The sequence below is a fragment of the Nasonia vitripennis genome (genome assembly GCF_009193385.2).
Source record: "Nasonia vitripennis strain AsymCx chromosome 4 unlocalized genomic scaffold, Nvit_psr_1.1 chr4_random0006, whole genome shotgun sequence".
NCBI lineage: Eukaryota > Metazoa > Arthropoda > Insecta > Hymenoptera > Pteromalidae > Nasonia > Nasonia vitripennis.
In genome coordinates, this window is record NW_022279641.1 from 275,203 (window position 1) to 294,469 (window position 19,267).

The window sequence follows — 19,267 nt, forward strand, 5'->3', positions numbered from 1 at the left end:
TAGGATACCAGAACTGCAAAGTATATGACGACATTAATCTACAACCCTGTATAAACTGTGGGAGATTCGGACACAGCAGTAGGAAGTGCATAAATGACAAGGTATGTTTAAGATGTGCAGGCCCTCATAATACAATCAACTGTACAAAGCAGTCTGATTTATGCTGTATTAACTGTTGTTTTATTAATAACATCTACAAGACAAAGTATAATACAGCACACGTGGCAAATGATAGCCACCAATGTCAAGTGCTTATGAAAAAAATCAAAAGGCATATTGAATCAACGGATTACCCTGTGGACCCATTTATCCAGAGATATATCGGTAAAATAGATATCCCTGTACCGACTGATACTAGACCAAGAAGAACAAATTCCATGGACACGCTGCTATCAACTTCACCTCGTCCCAGCCTTCTCAATCTGCAGAGTCAGCGAGGAGGCAATCAAGGAATCAAGTAACATGGAGAATATCATTGACATAGTAGAAGATATACAGAGCGAGACGATACAACGAGAAACAACAATATTAGATCTAAACTCTCTAAATAAACACTTGAAAATGAATAAAGAAAATATACTGTATGTAAATATAAGAAGCTTAAATGCAAATTTTAACAAACTTCAAGTATTTATTGAGAGACTAAAGATAAAACCATGCATAATCGTATGCGCTGAATCATGGAACTTAGATTTTAAAGACTATTTTATGATAGAAGGATATAAAATGTATTATAACAGTAGCAAAATAAACAGATCTGACGCTGTGGTTGTATATATTGAAAACGATATAGAGGAAGACACGGAGATTATTGATATAGGCAAACTTAAAATACTCAATTCTTGTATAAAAATAAACAATGAGAACACAGTAGACATATCCGCAATATATCGATCTCATGACATACCAAAATCGGAATTTATTATGAACATAAAAGAACTAATAAAAAACAAAAAGAAGACTAAGAATCATTTAATAATAGGAGACTTTAATATTGACACACTGACACAAGAGAATTATAGTAATGAGTTTTTATGTAACTTACTAGACTCCGGGTACCACCCTGGATTTCAGGGTATAACTAGGCCGTCAGATTCTAAAAATATTGGAACATGCATAGACAATGTATTTATAAAAACTAATACAATTTTAACCAGGACTTTCAAATTAATTTATGCGCTAACTGATCATTATCCACTATTTGTATCGATTAACAAGCAAAGAGCAAACAAGGTAGAAGAGAACAAAACAACAATAAATTACAAAAAACTAAGGAAAATAGCGAAAGATGTAAATTGGGAATTGATATTGACAATGCATGATCCAACTGAAGCTACCAATACACTTATTGAACACATAAAGATTAGCAGAGATTTAGCTACGGAAAACAAAAAAATACGTAACATACGAAACAACACAAAACCTAGGAAAATATGGATTACTAAGGCCATAATAGAATCGTGCAATAAAAAAGAGTTATTGTATAAGACTTGGCAATTGGAACCAGGTAATAATAGGCTGAAGAAAGAGTATAAGGACTATACAAAAATTCTAAATAAAGTTATCAATGAGGCAAAATTTAAATATGATAGTGAACAAGTAGGAAAAAATCTAAGAAATCCTAGACGTTTATGGGAAATAGTGAAAACTAAACTAGGGAAAACAAATAAGAAAGACGACACTATAAAACAAATTTTAAATAAAGATATGCAGAAGATCGATGAACCCATAGGCATAGCCAATGAGTTCAACTCTTATTTCTGCAATATTGGTAAAAAACTAAGTGATAAAATTAAACAACCAACTAGTGCTAAGGCACATCAACCAATAAAGTATCCAAAATCTATTTTCTTGACCCCAACTAATAACAGTGAGATAAGTAGAATCATAAAGAATATGGAATTGAAAAGCGGTGGAGTAGATAAGATAAATGTTAAAACAATAAAGCTGCTATCGGATTATATAATAAATCCATTAGTGCACATTATTAACTTATGTATTGAAAAGGGTATTTGGCCAGAAGCGTTAAAAAGTGCTGAGGTGATACCAATATATAAAGCGAAAAGTAAGAAACAAGTATCAAACTACAGACCTATCTCTTTAATCTCAAACTTAGCTAAGATATTGGAAAGAGTTATATATTGCAGAATTACTGAGTTTATAAACAAAAGTAAGATCATAGCGGAAAATCAGTATGGTTTTGTAAAAAATAAAGGCACAAAGGAAGCATTATATCATATAACAAACATTATTTATAATAAATTAGATAAAAGTAAGCCAATAGCTATAAGTTTTTTGGATCTCTCAAAAGCATTTGATACTGTAAATCACAAAATTTTGTTGGATAAACTTTATAATTATGGTATTAGGGGAATAGCATATAAATTAATTAAGAGTTACTTAACTAATAGGTGCCAAAGAGTTAAACTGAAAGATGTCGTAAGCAGTTATGAGGCTGTTGATACAGGGGTGCCACAAGGAACTATATTAGGACCACTATTTTTTATTTTATACGTCAATGATCTCTTGATAAATATGACAAAAGAAACAATCATATCCTATGCTGATGACACAGCTGTAATATCAACTGATGATAACTGGAGTAATGTTGAAATCAAGATGAACGACTACTTAAGTAACATATCGGTCTGGCTTGCACAAAATAAATTATCCTTAAACATTGACAAAACGGTATATATGACTTTTGGTAATTATATTGATAGTGTCCCAAGAAACTTTACATGTCAAATAGAGGGAAAGGTCTTGAAAAGGGTGGAACACTGTAAATACTTGGGTATAATCTTCGATTTCAACATGAAATGGAAACAACATATAGAATATTTAATAAATAAAACTAAATATTTAGTGTTTGTATTTTATAAGCTAAGAACATTCATGGAAACACATACATTATTAATGATATACTATGCATTCTTTCACAGTGTTATAAATTATGGAATAATAGCATGGGGGGAGCGTATAATAACAACTTGAACATATTACAAAATTTACAAAGTAGATTGCTAAAAATAATAAGTAACAACAAATTCATGACTCATAACAAACCTCTAAACTTAAGACAATTGTTTGCGTTTGAATCCATAGTGTTCCACTATAATGATATGAAAAACAGGTTCTTGACATCGAATAGCGTAACAAGGAAAAAGTTGATACAGATACCACAAAGAACTAAAACTGTAAGCCAAAAAAACAGCTATATAAAGGCTGTTGGTGTATTCAATGATCTTCCAAACGAGCTAAAGACTTTAAACAAATATGAAACAGCGAAAAGTAAAATAAAGGAATGGATTAGGATGAATGAATGATATGCTAAAATACTAGGGATGAATATTTAGGTTCTATTTAAAAATTAAATTGTAAAAGGATCTCTTGTAATGGGAATAGTGTTATAATTAAGGAATTGTAATTAGTATTAAGTTTTAGTAGATAAGAGTGGCCAGTCCTGCCAACAGGTACCTGCGAGTACCTCTGCGGGATTTACTGGTGCATTGCGGAGTGTAAGTCACTACTGTAATTCACTAGTGTAAATTTTCTGGCTAAATAAATAAATAAAATAAATAGATACTTTAACAGTACTTTGAAAAGTAATTACTGTGACACATTTTATTTAAATGCATTCAGAGCAGATGTTTATCTGACAAGCTACACCCGGGTTCGACCTATCAGACTTAGACTTTGAAAATGTTATATCACTAAAACTCTCTTACTAGCTGCGACTTTGATAAAGAGAAGTTACTTGATTTTAGTAAATAAATAAACATCCTAGCTTACTTTTTGCTATTCCAACTATATTGGTGAGTACGGTGAGCTGAACCTGTCGAAGTACCTCAGAAGCAAGCTGCAATTCTTATCTTCCGCTGAGTGGCTGTTGTTGTCTGTGGTTTTTCTTTTCAGCTAACTATAAACACAATTTTATATTAGAAAAAGTATTTGGAAGACGGTTGAGAAGAATAAATAGGAAATGTTTATAGGAAATCATTGAGTGAATTAGGAAATGTTGCAGGGACAGGTTTAAAATAAATAAAGAATTATACAATTAAATATTAAATTAATAATTAAACAGAAATTAGGATTTATCCTGCTTACCTTTATATAATATTCTAGGAACCGCAGGTGCTGTGGTGTGGTAGATGGTCCAGACGATGGTGTGGTTGACAATATTAGGCTCGAAAATAGAAAGTATAAGAAAGAATGAGTAAAGTCTATATGAACTATTGTTGTAATGAGAAATAATGAAAGAAAAGTAATCAAGTTGCAGGATGGAGTGTATGAAACAGAAAATATATGTATGTGTAAGCTGCCTGACAAACTCAATGTCCATCAGGTGCAGTCGAAGAAGACGAGGCTTCCAGGACCTGTTGAGCAGCCCCTCTCTAGCTGGAGATGGACGCAAGCGAGGGTTGACGATCAACAGCTTCCTCAGGAAATGCGGCAAGATTCTTCGACTATCCGGGTCTGATAAAAAAAAGCAAATGAATGTACCAAAATTTTGTTGCTGAACTAATAATTATTGAAAGAATGGTACATGTAGCCATAATGACTGCAAAATATTTGCACAAAAGTTGCATTAATAAGGCATTGACAAAGAAATCGTCTCCGCGAACGATTTTTCTAACCTCACTTTTACCGCACGACAATTACTTGATTAATAAATAACAAAATTATAGCTCTAACTTACCTAATTGAGTTGATTAAGCAATAACACAAGTGATTATCCAAGTTTGCAGAAACAATTGTTGATATTCAACGATTATTCAGCGAACGAAGTTTTTTGCTGTTAACGAGGGAAATCATCAAAGCAAAAACTAATATACTTTGTTGCGTTTCCCGCTTAATTAACTATAGTACAATGACAGAGACAACGGAAAATCACATATATAGTGCACGTATCGCGCGGCGCGAATTCAAACGTACTATTCAAACTTTTGAAAACGATTACAATTAAATTATTTAATTATTAGGTAGTTATATTGACACATGCAAAGAAAACAATAGCATTGTGCATAATAAATAATAACGTTGATATAAATAAATAAATAAAAATCGAAATGTATGCAGTGCATTAATGCGATATATAATAATGAATATACGTATTCACATACGTGGTAAACAATTAATGCATAAGCAAATAAATTTGCATTAAGTTTTAGATAAACAAATAATAATGTGAATCGTTTACTTTCATAATAACTATTATGCGTATATAATGCAATGAGTAGATCGCATATATATATATATATATATATATATATATATATAATTTATCGAGTTGCATTATTGTTAGGAGTGTATATATATGTACAAAAATACATATAAACACAGATATTTGTAGTTGCATTGCAAACAATGTTTTTTTATACTATTTTAATGGCCCAAATTAACCTGTAAAATCATTGAAAATGGAACATTTAAAAATTTGGCACATGTGCCGAGGATGTGTTACATTAATCAAATTTTAATTGTGAAAATAGTAATTTTTAAACTGATGTACGTTTGAGCAATCATCTATCATAGGGTACAACTCGTAATTAAATCATTTTGATAGTACACAGCGCCCTGAAGCTGTATTTTCCATAGACAATTATCGGTCTCGGGACTTAGCCGAATTTTAAAAGATGCGCACGCGTGTCGTCCAAATGCCCCGTATATGATGCACCTGTGCCGCACGCATGCAGCACGCATGCCAGCACCTAGCTTCTTCAAGTGTCTGCACGCGTGCTCCTGGAATGCCATCGAAAAGCGGGCACGAGTGCCGAAATCATGCAGCACGCGCGTGCCGCCAACGTGCTGTCTCGCGTGTTGGTTCAAATTTTCGCGCGGAGCACGGTAATCCATCAAAATGACAGCACTGTGCGAGCACGCGTGTCGAGGCACGCATGCTCACGAATTGCTCAACGCATGCAGCGCGCGGTGCTGTCATAATGCTCTAGGTCATCATATGGGTGCATACGAGGAGCATGCCGTGCCGTGCGAAAAATACGCGTCCACGAAATCGGGAACATGCGCGCAAAATGCCTGCATACGAACGGCATTATGCTCGCATTTTATCGGCACCCGTGCTGGACAGATCCACCACGGAAGCAAGCAAAATGCTCGGTCATATGCTCGTCATATGACTTTCATGTGCGGATGCAAGTGGACCGTCATGCGTGCCCATTTCGTGCCGGCACGTTTTCAGCATTTTCAGAGCACGCTGTTATCTGGGTGGGGATGTTGGGTCAGGAGCCGCTCTTAACAGGTTTTAGTTTTAGGAGAAAATAACTTAGCTTTAAAACCCCGGGGAAAAAAGGCCTCGTCCTAATCCTGCCAGATGGCGTCTGGGCATTCCCAGGCCCTCCTTAGCCGTCATCTCGGGTCTTGGTTTTTGTGGCGTTTTATGGCCCTCTTTATGGCTCGCCCGGTTTATGTTCTCTAGCCCTTCGAGCCATGAGTGATAATCCCGCATTCTACGGTTTTCTAGGGCTTCTCGAGTTTTCGAGTTTCGACGTTTTTATAATGTGTGTTTGAAATTCGCGCGTCGCGCCTAGTGTGAGAATCGCGAGTTAGCCGGGGTTCTAATGGTGGCGCCCCATTCGGTATCTTACACTATACCAACTTCCAGCCCGACCGTGATGGGACGTCACATGGTCACATCATTACTATAAGTGTGTGTATGTATATATATATAATCACACGTCACATTATGCAATAATCACATGGTTGCTCTCCGCTCATATACGATAAACAAGTTTATCGTGTACGTTCCGCGATGACGATTGCAGTGCCACAGTATGCGAAATGGGTAGTAGTTTGCGCGGGAAATTCAAAATTTCGACAAAAAAAATAGTCAAAAAATGCTAGAAAGAATGTAATGAATTTTTATAAAATATATAAAGTTATTTCATTGTTATTAAATATTCTTATGTTAAAATAAAGGTAATTCCTAAAGAAAATAATTATTTTTTAGAACTTTTATTCATAAATGAGTACAAGTTTGTACAAAATACAATTTTAATATAATTTTGTACAACCGAAATACAAACTCTGCTTCTCCAAAATGTTAGCTTAAAAATCTCTTATTATAAAATAATAGTTATTCATATTCAGGATCTAGATACTCTGTGTTATACTCGATATCTTTGTCAATCTCTAAGTCTTCGGTAGCATTTTCAACTTGTGGACCTGTTCTAAGCTGCATAATGCAGCAGCGATATCAGTACACAGCTTTTCCATTGCACTTGTAATTTGTGCAAATCCTGTTTCCAGGATTACATTTTGATTTTGAAAGCACTGGAGTAATCCTGTTGATAAATTTGAAATAATGAGATTACTCTCTTTGACCATCTCTAACTGGTACTCAAGCCCATCTAAAAAATCAAATGAAAAAAAAAATATAAGAGAGAAACTACAAAGTCTACGAGAAGACCAACAGATTGTTCGTGAGGAAGGTCGTTATTATTTTCTTGGTAAGTTACCATAATTAAACAAAATATTCTTTTTAATTTTAATGAAGATCTTTTGAATTATAATTTTAATATTATAGGTGACAGTGGCTATACATCTTCCCCTATCATGTTGACCCCAATACAGAATGCCCCGGAAGATTCAGCAGAAGCTCTCTATACATCCGAGCACACCAGGACTCGATGCCAAATAGAACAAACATTTGGAATCTATTCAAATGTGTGGCTAGCGATTAGTAGACGTCGTGTACTACCATACAAACCAAAAAAAGTAGCATTGATTATTCTTGCTTGTGCTGTTTTGCACAATTTCAGAAGATTAAATGGGTAAGTTATTGATAAATAAATCAATAAAATAAGTGATATAAAATTGTAATTGATATTCTGTTAATATTTATTTTTCAGTATACGTCCTGGCTTTCCAGCACAAAATCATGCCAATAATGACAGACATGTTTTCGAAGAGGGAGATTTTCAAGCTGGAATTCTGGAGAGGCAGCGTTTAATTTATCGTTACTATGTATAAAATATTACTAATCTGAAATTACCAAAATTGTATTTTGTAATAAAAGTTCTAAAAATAAGTTCCTACAGAATTACTTTCTTTTCACATTGTAACCTTAATTTTATAATTAAAAATAATATTATACATTTAGAACAAGTTCTTTCCAGCATTTAAAAAAATTTTTTGTCCAGTTTTTGAATTTCCCGCGCAAACTACTACCCATTTCGCATACTGTGGCACTGCAATCGTCACCGCGGAACGTACACGATAAACTCGTTTATCGTATAGGCCGATTCCACATAAGTGCTGTGGCGTGCTGTGACGTGCTGTTCGTTGCTTTTTTGTGCTGTCTCGTGCGTTCATTTTGGAGCAGTGAGAAACGTATCTCTACAATGTTTTATATGCATGACTGTCGATACGTGGCAACGTTGCTTCCGTTTTGAAAAGTTTTCGTTCAGTATAACACATGGGTTAAAACCGATTATTATTATTTATTTATTATTATTTCAAGAAAGAAAGTTTCTATTTAACAAAAAAGCGTGACTTTTTTTCAAAACGGGTCTTCAAAGAAACGTTAATTAGCCTTGTGATCAATACCAACAATGCAGATTGAAAAATTAGAAAAAGTGCGAAAGTGTTTGTTGGTACAACAATTATTATTGAGAACGTTAATTAACATAAAAAAATTGAAATTGCTCAAAAAGAAAATAATACTAAGAAGGTGGTGGGTGAAACCACATTTATATCCTGATGTGAGAAATCTTGTAGGAGCATATGAATTATTATTCAATTATTTTAAACTAAGAAATGGTGAAGAGTTCTATGAATTTACCCATATGAGTGTACAGAATTTTTATGACTTAATCTACTTAGTTAGTGAACGTTTGCAAAAGCAGGTTTGTCGAAGACCACCAATTCCTCCAGAAATACGTTTAGCAATAACACTACAGTGAGTTATTAATACATATTTATTAATAATAAAACTTAAAAAACAATGTATATTAAATATTATTTATGTTTAATCATATAGTTACTTAGGACATGGAGGAAGTGTTTCTAGTGAAGCCATGTATTTTAGAGTTGGGAAGTCAACAATGTACGATATTATTGCTGAAACGTGCAATATCATACAGACAACTCTGTTAAATATATATGTGAAACCCCCAGACGAAGCTGAATGGCTTCAAATAGCACAGGATTTTGAAGAAAAATGGAATTTTCCTAATTGCATTGGGGCTCTCGATGGAAAACACATAGAAATAAACAGACCAGCTCATGGAGGTAGCCTTTTTCATAATTATAAGAATTTTGAAAGTGTAAACCTTATGGCTGTAAGTGATGCACACTCCAGATTTATCTGGTTCAGTGTTGGAGACTGCGGTAACAATATTATATTATTATTAATGGATATTTATTCTAGTTATTTGAATACATAGCGAACATTTTACTTGTTTTACAGGTTCATTTAACGATGCTAGTGTTTTTGCCGCAACAGATTTCTCAAGAAAGTTATTTAACAATGAATTAAATATACCTAATTCTAGGTGTTTGACAAATACAAATATCCGAATGCCATTTACATTAGTAGGAGATGAAATATTCCCCCTTGGTCATCACCTAATGAAACCATTCAGCAGAAGATGTATCAATAGCGTCACCCAAAGGATCTTCAATTATAGGCTAAGCCGGGCCAGATTTACAATAGAATGCGCTTTTGGCATCCTATGCGCAAAATGGCGAGTTTTAAATCGTGCATTAAATTTTAAATTGAAAACCACAAACAATATAGTTGCTGCTTGTATTTGTTTGCATAATTATATTATAACAAGAAATCGACCACATTTGAATAATATGCATAATGCTAACAACAGAAGAAGAGAGGATGATGATTATGCTCAACTAATTCAAGGATTGCCAAGAGATGCCCCTGCTATCATTCGGAATCGTTTTGCTGAATATTTTGTCTCCGACGTAGGATCCATTCCATGGCAATATCAGTATATCTGATATTACATTTGCAGTTATACATAATCTGTATTTGTAAACTTGTATCTTGTAGATTAATTTATTACACAATAAAAATTTCAACATTATTATTCTGTTTATACATCATATTAATTAGAAGAATGTTATATCATTAAATATGAAAATATTTGGTTAATTAATTGATCACAACTAAATTTACAAGTAATTCTGAAAGTTTATAAAAGAAAATCTAATTTTATTATTCAATGTACGTTATAAAATGGAACATAGTCTCGATTTTACTTTTAACTAAAATAAAATTACAAAAATTATCCAAAAAATTGTATTATGATTGATTTGATTGAAAAATGTCTTCTTGTTATGGTATCTAATCTGTAAAAATATATGTAATTAAAAATTCATTATTTATATAGTTAATAACATCAATAGAAATAGCTTGTTACCGGGTAAAAATGTATCAATAATGCAAAGAATTTCGTTTGTGCAAGATAACAGATCACCAGGAGAAATATCCTTTAAGGCTTCTTCGATAGGTAGTAAATAACAATTGTCATTAGTGGAACTATTAGTATCTGAATTCATCAAATTCGTAATTTCTTTCATTCCAGCAGTAGCTACTTTTAGACATTGATTTTCTAAATTTTCAAGTACGTTCTTTTTCTTTACATACGATGTACTTGGAGCTGGTATATTGTCCTTTATGCCTGCAGTTTCAATTTGTAAGTTTTCTTTAATGTTCGTATTTGTTGATGGCTCAATTTTCACAGCAGTTTCATTTTTGTATTTCATGACTCTTAAAACGTCTTCATAATGTAGATCTTCACCAACGACTTCATCAACCTCCTTGTCCTTTTCTACCTTCTTTTTTTTCATGTGAGGGGCTAGAAAATCCATTTCCTTCGCCAAATAATATCCATTTGTGTTGGAATTTGTATTTGTTCCTCTTGAATATGATCTTCTTAAAGATTCCCATTTACTTTTAACGCAATCACCTATAAAAATAAAAATGGAATGTATATTATATATTGCTTATAGCAATGTTTGTTCGTCATAAAAGTGTTTATACTTTATTACCAGTAAAACTTTTCGATCCGCTGCTATTGTTCAAAGAATTTGCTATTTCATTGAAACATTCATGTTTTTTTCTATTATCATTATAGTCATGATTATTTCTGTCATATAAGCAAGGATAACCTTTCACTAATGCAACTAATTTCTTAGGTGGGATACTTTCAGATTTATTTTTTCTCTCTGCCATGGTGGACCTGTTGAATAGAAATAGCGTTTTAACGCGCGATTGTTAATAAGCTGAGGTTAGGTTAGATCACAATAAACATACCAGTATGAATAGACGTCTCCAACTGTACTGCTGGTAGTTGTTACATTGTCGGTTTAGTATAGTTCAGGTGTTCTGTAAAAATATAAAATGGCAGTGGCAGAAGATGATTATTATGATTTCAACATTAGTGAAAGGTTATCCTTGCTTATATGACAGAAATAATCATGACTATAATGATAATAGAAAAAAACATGAATGTTTCAATGAAATAGCAAATTCTTTGAACAATAGCAGCGGATCGAAAAGTTTTACTGGTAATAAAGTATAAACACTTTTATGACGAACAAACATTGCTATAAGCAATATATAATATACATTCCATTTTTATTTTTATAGGTGATTGCGTTAAAAGTAAATGGGAATCTTTAAGAAGATCATATTCAAGAGGAACAAATACAAATTCCAACACAAATGGATATTATTTGGCGAAGGAAATGGATTTTCTAGCCCCTCACATGAAAAAAAAGAAGGTAGAAAAGGACAAGGAGGTTGATGAAGTCGTTGGTGAAGATCTACATTATGAAGACGTTTTAAGAGTCATGAAATACAAAAATGAAACTGCTGTGAAAATTGAGCCATCAACAAATACGAACATTAAAGAAAACTTACAAATTGAAACTGCAGGCATAAAGGACAATATACCAGCTCCAAGTACATCGTATGTAAAGAAAAAGAACGTACTTGAAAATTTAGAAAATCAATGTCTAAAAGTAGCTACTGCTGGAATGAAAGAAATTACGAATTTGATGAATTCAGATACTAATAGTTCCACTAATGACAATTGTTATTTACTACCTATCGAAGAAGCCTTAAAGGATATTTCTCCTGGTGATCTGTTATCTTGCACAAACGAAATTCTTTGCATTATTGATACATTTTTACCCGGTAACAAGCTATTTCTATTGATGTTATTAACTATATAAATAATGAATTTTTAATTACATATATTTTTACAGATTAGATACCATAACAAGAAGACATTTTTCAATCAAATCAATCATAATACAATTTTTTGGATAATTTTTGTAATTTTATTTTAGTTAAAAGTAAAATCGAGACTATGTTCCATTTTATAACGTACATTGAATAATAAAATTAGATTTTCTTTTATAAACTTTCAGAATTACTTGTAAATTTAGTTGTGATCAATTAATTAACCAAATATTTTCATATTTAATGATATAACATTCTTCTAATTAATATGATGTATAAACAGAATAATAATGTTGAAATTTTTATTGTGTAATAAATTAATCTACAAGATACAAGTTTACAAATACAGATTATGTATAACTGCAAATGTAATATCAGATATACTGATATTGCCATGGAATGGATCCTACGTCGGAGACAAAATATTCAGCAAAACGATTCCGAATGATAGCAGGGGCATCTCTTGGCAATCCTTGAATTAGTTGAGCATAATCATCATCCTCTCTTCTTCTGTTGTTAGCATTATGCATATTATTCAAATGTGGTCGATTTCTTGTTATAATATAATTATGCAAACAAATACAAGCAGCAACTATATTGTTTGTGGTTTTCAATTTAAAATTTAATGCACGATTTAAAACTCGCCATTTTGCGCATAGGATGCCAAAAGCGCATTCTATTGTAAATCTGGCCCGGCTTAGCCTATAATTGAAGATCCTTTGGGTGACGCTATTGATACATCTTCTGCTGAATGGTTTCATTAGGTGATGACCAAGGGGGAATATTTCATCTCCTACTAATGTAAATGGCATTCGGATATTTGTATTTGTCAAACACCTAGAATTAGGTATATTTAATTCATTGTTAAATAACTTTCTTGAGAAATCTGTTGCGGCAAAAACACTAGCATCGTTAAATGAACCTGTAAAACAAGTAAAATGTTCGCTATGTATTCAAATAACTAGAATAAATATCCATTAATAATAATATAATATTGTTACCGCAGTCTCCAACACTGAACCAGATAAATCTGGAGTGTGCATCACTTACAGCCATAAGGTTTACACTTTCAAAATTCTTATAATTATGAAAAAGGCTACCTCCATGAGCTGGTCTGTTTATTTCTATGTGTTTTCCATCGAGAGCCCCAATGCAATTAGGAAAATTCCATTTTTCTTCAAAATCCTGTGCTATTTGAAGCCATTCAGCTTCGTCTGGGGGTTTCACATATATATTTAACAGAGTTGTCTGTATGATATTGCACGTTTCAGCAATAATATCGTACATTGTTGACTTCCCAACTCTAAAATACATGGCTTCACTAGAAACACTTCCTCCATGTCCTAAGTAACTATATGATTAAACATAAATAATATTTAATATACATTGTTTTTTAAGTTTTATTATTAATAAATATGTATTAATAACTCACTGTAGTGTTATTGCTAAACGTATTTCTGGAGGAATTGGTGGTCTTCGACAAACCTGCTTTTGCAAACGTTCACTAACTAAGTAGATTAAGTCATAAAAATTCTGTACACTCATATGGGTAAATTCATAGAACTCTTCACCATTTCTTAGTTTAAAATAATTGAATAATAATTCATATGCTCCTACAAGATTTCTCACATCAGGATATAAATGTGGTTTCACCCACCACCTTCTTAGTATTATTTTCTTTTTGAGCAATTTCAATTTTTTTATGTTAATTAACGTTCTCAATAATAATTGTTGTACCAACAAACACTTTCGCACTTTTTCTAATTTTTCAATCTGCATTGTTGTTATTGATCACAAGGTTAATTAACGTTTCTTTCAAGACCCGTTTTGAAAAAAAGTCACGCTTTTTTGTTAAATAGAAACTTTCTTTCTTGAAATAATAATAAATAAATAATAATAATCGGTTTTAACCCATGTGTTATACTGAACGAAAGCTTTTCAAAACGGAAGCAACGTTGCCACGTATCGACAGTCATGCATATAAAACATTGTAGAGATACGTTTCTCACTGCTCCAAAATGAACGCACGAGACAGCACAAAAAAGCAACGAACAGCACGTCACAGCACGCCACAGCACTTATGTGGAATCGGCCTATCAGAGCAACCCCCCTGCGGGGCAGCCTCGACGGTCGTTCACTCGTCCGATCTTTTCTATGCCTATGCTTAATTGCTAATTAGTTTTGCTGGCATCAGTCAATTTACCACGATCGTAAGTATATAAGATCGTGGTCCTGTCCCACTGAGTTCTTAGCCTGGTTTGAGCCCTCATCTACTTCACAATATCATACTTTGTCTTGAGAGTTCTGACTTGTAAATACGTTAACTGTAATGATGATACGTGTTCCGAAAATTTTTATTTCGCCCTTGAGAAACTTGGGCAGGCTATTAGATGCCAATTTAAGGTAAGAATTAGATTTTTAACTTTGCCTAAGGCTATTATATGCGTAATTTATGCAATGCTTGTTATGTATGTATGCCGTTCATTTTAATATGTAACCAGTTGTGAATATACCTCTATAATACAGTCATATCTTATAATTATAGCTCTCAGTGTATCGATATATTCTTTGAATGACTTGCAGTTTCTATTCTCTTTCTTTAATCTTTGATTTCTTTAATCAACACATAAATAAATACACGTCAGAATAAATATGTTTGTGTGTGTGTGTGTGTGTGTGTGTGTGTGTGTGTGTGTGTGTGTAATAGAAAGTTCAGATACAGGAAGAGAGTATGTTCTTCATAATCTTTTTATATTTTGTGTTTTGTCTAGACTCCAGACTTGAGAGTATGGACTTTAAACCTTCACTATCACTTATCACTTCAGACATAAAATAACATTATGATTTAGCTCTAGATAAGATGCATAACTGGTAGAAAACTGCACAATTTATCAAGACAAAATTCTAAAAATCTTTGTTATAATAAGTACCTTATATCGTAGGATATGATAACTTGACTATTATAAATCCTTTAAATAGTAAAACTGTTATATACAGATGAATAACTTTTAAAATTGTTTTTTTTTTTAATGATTATGATCTTGATTAGTTTGTATTTATGTAGTTTAGAGCAAAAGTCAGAGTAGAAAATATATATGTTAAATGAAAATTACAGATGTCTTGCAACACAAACAGCAAATAAAGCTGCCAAGGCAGAAAAATTGAACAATGGTAATTCTAACGCAAAGGAATCTCAATCATTTACTATGAATATATTTCGTGGTCAATTGCAAACAAGCCAAGTTTTTCCATTTCCTCAGGCTTTAAATGAAGAGCAGGAAGAAACTCTAAAAATGATGATTGATCCTCTTGAAACATTTTTTGAGGTCAGAAATAATCTTATAAACATTCCATTTTATATAAAAAAGTTTTAATCATTTTCTTGTTAACAAGATTAATTTTTACAGGAAGTTAATGATCCATTCAAGAATGATGAAAATGCCTCAATTGACAAAGAAACAATGAAAGCTCTGTGGGATCTTGGTGCTTTTGGTATTCAAGTACCACAAGAACTTGGTGGTCTTGGTCTAAATAATACTCAATATGCTCGATTGGTAGAAGTTGTTGGCTATAACGATTTAGGAGTTGGCATTACCCTAGGAGCACATCAAAGTATTGGCTTCAAGGTTGGTTTTCAAGATTTACTGCTACTAAATACATAATTATTACAGTTGGAAATAATATTCATAACTTTATAGGGAATACTCTTAGTTGGAACTCCTGAGCAAAAAGCCAAGTATCTTCCTAGAGTATGCAATGGTGATATGGCAGCATTTTGTCTTACAGAGCCAAGCTGTGGTTCGGATGCTGGTGCAGTTCGTTCTAAAGCTGTAAAATCACCAGATGGATCTCACTATATTTTAAATGGAAGTAAAATATGGATATCCAATGGAGGATTAGCTGAGATCATGACCGTGTTTGCTCAAGTACCAATGAAAGATCCCATTACTGGTGAGACCAAAGATAAGGTGACTGCATTTATTGTTGAAAGAGCATTTGGTGGAGTTACAAATGGTCCACCAGAAAATAAAATGGGAATTAAATGCAGCAACACAACAGAAGTTTATTTTGAAGATGTTAAAATTCCAGCTGAAAATGTGCTAGGAGGTGAAGGGCAAGGATTTAAAGTAAGATTTTAATAATATTATAGGCATAGTGAACATTTTTGAATTTTATAAACTAGAATTATGTGTTGTGTAGGTTGCTATGCAAATTTTAAACAATGGTAGATTTGGTATGGCAGCTGCTCTTTCTGGAACCATGCAGTATTGTACAAAAAAAGCTATTGAGCATGCTGTACAGCGAATTCAATTTAGCCGTACAATAGATAGTTATGGAACTATACAAGAAAAATTAGCAAGAATGTCAATGCTCCAGTATATTACGCAATCTATGGCTTACATGGTCTCTGGTAATATGGATAAAGGAAGTCAAGATTATCACTTAGAAGCTGCAATTTCAAAGGTAAAATGAGTGAATCATAAACTAGATGTTATTCATCAAATAATAAACCATTTAATAACTTAAAAATAGGTCTTTGCATCAGAATCTGCTTGGTGGGTATGCGATGAAGCAATTCAAGTTCTTGGAGGAATGGGATTTATGAAATCTACAGGTCTTGAAAGAGTACTTCGTGATTTAAGAATTTTTAGAATTTTTGAAGGAACTAATGACATACTTCGACTGTTTGTTGCTTTGACTGGTATTCAGTATGCAGGAAGCCATTTGAAAGAACTACAAAATGCATTCAGAAACCCTGCTGCAAATTTAGGTTTAATAGCCGAGGAAGTATCAAAAAGAGCTACGCGAGTTATAGGACTGAATTCACTAAATTTAACTCCATTAGTACATCCAAGCCTTACAGATTCTGCTGCTTTATGTTCTAAGGTAAAAAAATTTGTTTTCGACTTTTAAATTAATTTATAGCAAATCCAATAAGAAAGTAGCAAATCAATTTTTTTTTCTGCAGAGTATAGAATCCTTTGGATCTACAATTGAAAATGTTCTTGTAAAATATGGCAAAGGAATTGTAGAGGAACAATTTATACTTAATCGACTTGCACAAGCTGCAATTGATACTTACACAATGACGGTTGTCCTAAGTCGAGCAAGTGCATCTGCTACAAAAAATACTCCCAGTGCTCAGCATGAAGTTTTAATGGCACAAGTGTGGTGTTCAGAGGTAAACACTAATCAGAATAATAAGATATTAAAGTCTTAAATAATGTGATACGATTTAATGAATTTTTATTGCAGGCTTCTAGTCGTGTTGCTTATAACTTAAAAGTTACTGGTGCTACTAAAAATTTGGATGTCTTTTCCAAAATGAGTAAGATTTCGCGAAACATTTGCGAAGCTGGAGGAATCGCTCACAAAAATCCTCTAGGGATTTGAAGACAAATCTAGTTAAATATTTTCCGTCTACTATTGTACTAAATAATTAAAAATTATGAATGTACATTGAACATACATCAAGTGCGATAAATTATGAAAACTGACAGAATGTTGTCACAGTATTCTTCATGATTGACATCAACTATTTTTGATACAATTATATGATTACTTCAATTACATGCTCAAAACGTGTAAGAATAAGAAAAAAAGTATATCTAATATTTTTGTAATATTTTTATGATAGATTTATAATTTTTTTACAAATCGAACAAAAATATTCAAATGTGTCTTATTATGGAAATTGTTATTTAAACGAATAAATCTGTAAAAATGTTAACTTAGAGAAATAAGAGCGCTAACAACAATGCAATGCAATTTATATAATGAATACAGTTTTGTAATTTATAAGAAGTTTTTAATTTATTAAAGGGAACTAGAATAATAAACTGTACTGAAAAAGTTTAAAAAAATGTTTTAAAGAAATGGAAATAATAATTAATGGCTTCAGTTCATAGATTGAGGCTACACGATTTTTGTTAAACATTAAAATATTTATGCATCAAGATATAGGAAAACATGCATACCTATGCTTGAAATTTTCTAATAAATAACTACACCTGTAGTTGAAAAGAAAAATGTTTTAGTGTGGCTTCTATAATTGGGCCTACTCGAAATTTTTGTTTGCTCATTTACTGATTACACACACACACACACACACACACAAAATCAGTAAATGAGCAAACAAAAATGTCGAGTAGGCCCAATTTTATATATATATATATATATATATATATATATATATATATATATATATATATATATATATATATGTGTGTGTGTGTGTGGGTAGTTCTGCCACCTTCCCCCACAATCGTGTCTAACCAAGGCTCGTATGCGAACGTGTAACACAAGGAAACTTTTTCTTGTTCTATCTCAACAAGAGTCTGTTACAATGCCGCTACCCTAAGCGGGTCTTGGGCGTTGTCGTCCAGATCGCACGGGTGGGTGCCTATCACCACTACACAGCGCGTCCTTAGGTTGCGGATAGAGGAACAGCCCCTGAGAAAGAGGTTAGCTGCGAATAAATTGAATAAGCAGCCGCGGACAGCCGATAGGAACAGGCGTGGGTGTGATGAGCCCGCACTATCGAACGCATTCATCTAGAAACACTACGCAAGCACCACAACAACAAAAACACTTCACATTATCTCTTATCTCTCAATCTATCTCTTTCATCACACATTACAAAAATGGACAAAAATCCTGCTGCCGAGGAGGATGCGGGAGCGATGACAACTGCCCCGAAAGGGGATGTGTAGAATGATTCGTCACCTGGTCTTACGCGGTAACGATGCCAGCGAAGGCGCGCTGCCTTGCAGGGGGGCGTTAGGATTCGAGAATGAAACCGTAGTGTGTCTGACGACGAGTTGACACTGTCCTCGTCAAAGTCGGAAAGCTCTCATACTTAGTTCTAGAGAGGTATGGGGGTTATCACCTCTAGAACGGTGGACTCACCTGCGATCGGAACAGGATCCGAAGCGCGCGGGTTTAACATAACATCATGGCTCAAAACAATCAAATCCGAACCAAAAGGGACTTAAGGGTCGGAACTTGGAATGTTCGCAGTCTATACAGAGCAGGTGCGTT

General features: G+C 33.1%; 6 protein-coding genes across 6 annotated transcripts; 4 read left to right on the forward strand and 2 right to left on the reverse strand.

Annotated features, from left to right (window-relative positions):
* The first annotated feature begins 5,344 nt into the window (after nt 1-5,344).
* LOC116417104 lies at nt 5,345-8,068 on the forward strand. Its single transcript, XM_031928318.1, has 3 exons — nt 5,345-7,466; nt 7,544-7,790; nt 7,869-8,068. The coding sequence occupies exons 1-3, from the start codon at nt 7,322-7,324 to the stop codon at nt 7,987-7,989; spliced, it is 513 nt and encodes a 170-aa protein (XP_031784178.1). The 5' UTR covers nt 5,345-7,321; the 3' UTR covers nt 7,990-8,068.
* A 161-nt stretch (nt 8,069-8,229) lies between these two features.
* LOC116417102 lies at nt 8,230-10,061 on the forward strand. The gene is made up of 3 exons (XM_031928315.2): nt 8,230-8,917; nt 8,999-9,348; nt 9,428-10,061. Exons 1-3 carry the CDS (start codon nt 8,571-8,573, stop codon nt 9,973-9,975), a joined length of 1,245 nt encoding a protein of 414 aa, XP_031784175.1. The 5' UTR covers nt 8,230-8,570; the 3' UTR covers nt 9,976-10,061.
* On the reverse strand, nt 9,363-11,407 carry LOC100679050. Its single transcript, XM_008215063.4, has 4 exons — nt 11,294-11,407; nt 11,029-11,219; nt 10,398-10,946; nt 9,363-10,326 (listed from the first exon to the last, which is right to left on the reverse strand). Exons 2-4 carry the CDS (start codon nt 11,210-11,212, stop codon nt 10,322-10,324), a joined length of 738 nt encoding a protein of 245 aa, XP_008213285.1. The 5' UTR covers nt 11,213-11,219; nt 11,294-11,407; the 3' UTR covers nt 9,363-10,321.
* On the forward strand, nt 11,217-13,210 carry LOC116417103. Its single transcript, XM_031928317.2, has 3 exons — nt 11,217-11,547; nt 11,630-12,178; nt 12,250-13,210. Exons 1-3 carry the CDS (start codon nt 11,397-11,399, stop codon nt 12,252-12,254), a joined length of 705 nt encoding a protein of 234 aa, XP_031784177.1. The 5' UTR covers nt 11,217-11,396; the 3' UTR covers nt 12,255-13,210.
* On the reverse strand, nt 12,515-15,455 carry LOC103317394. Its single transcript, XM_016981189.3, has 3 exons — nt 13,659-15,455; nt 13,228-13,577; nt 12,515-13,148 (listed from the first exon to the last, which is right to left on the reverse strand). Exons 1-3 carry the CDS (start codon nt 14,003-14,005, stop codon nt 12,601-12,603), a joined length of 1,245 nt encoding a protein of 414 aa, XP_016836678.2. The 5' UTR covers nt 14,006-15,455; the 3' UTR covers nt 12,515-12,600.
* Nucleotides 13,905-18,103, forward strand: LOC100116828 (very long-chain specific acyl-CoA dehydrogenase, mitochondrial). Its single transcript, XM_001601176.6, has 8 exons — nt 13,905-14,629; nt 15,342-15,552; nt 15,634-15,852; nt 15,925-16,353; nt 16,427-16,690; nt 16,760-17,113; nt 17,196-17,408; nt 17,483-18,103. The coding sequence occupies exons 1-8, from the start codon at nt 14,556-14,558 to the stop codon at nt 17,618-17,620; spliced, it is 1,902 nt and encodes a 633-aa protein (XP_001601226.2). The 5' UTR covers nt 13,905-14,555; the 3' UTR covers nt 17,621-18,103.
* The last annotated feature ends 1,164 nt before the right edge of the window (nt 18,104-19,267 follow it).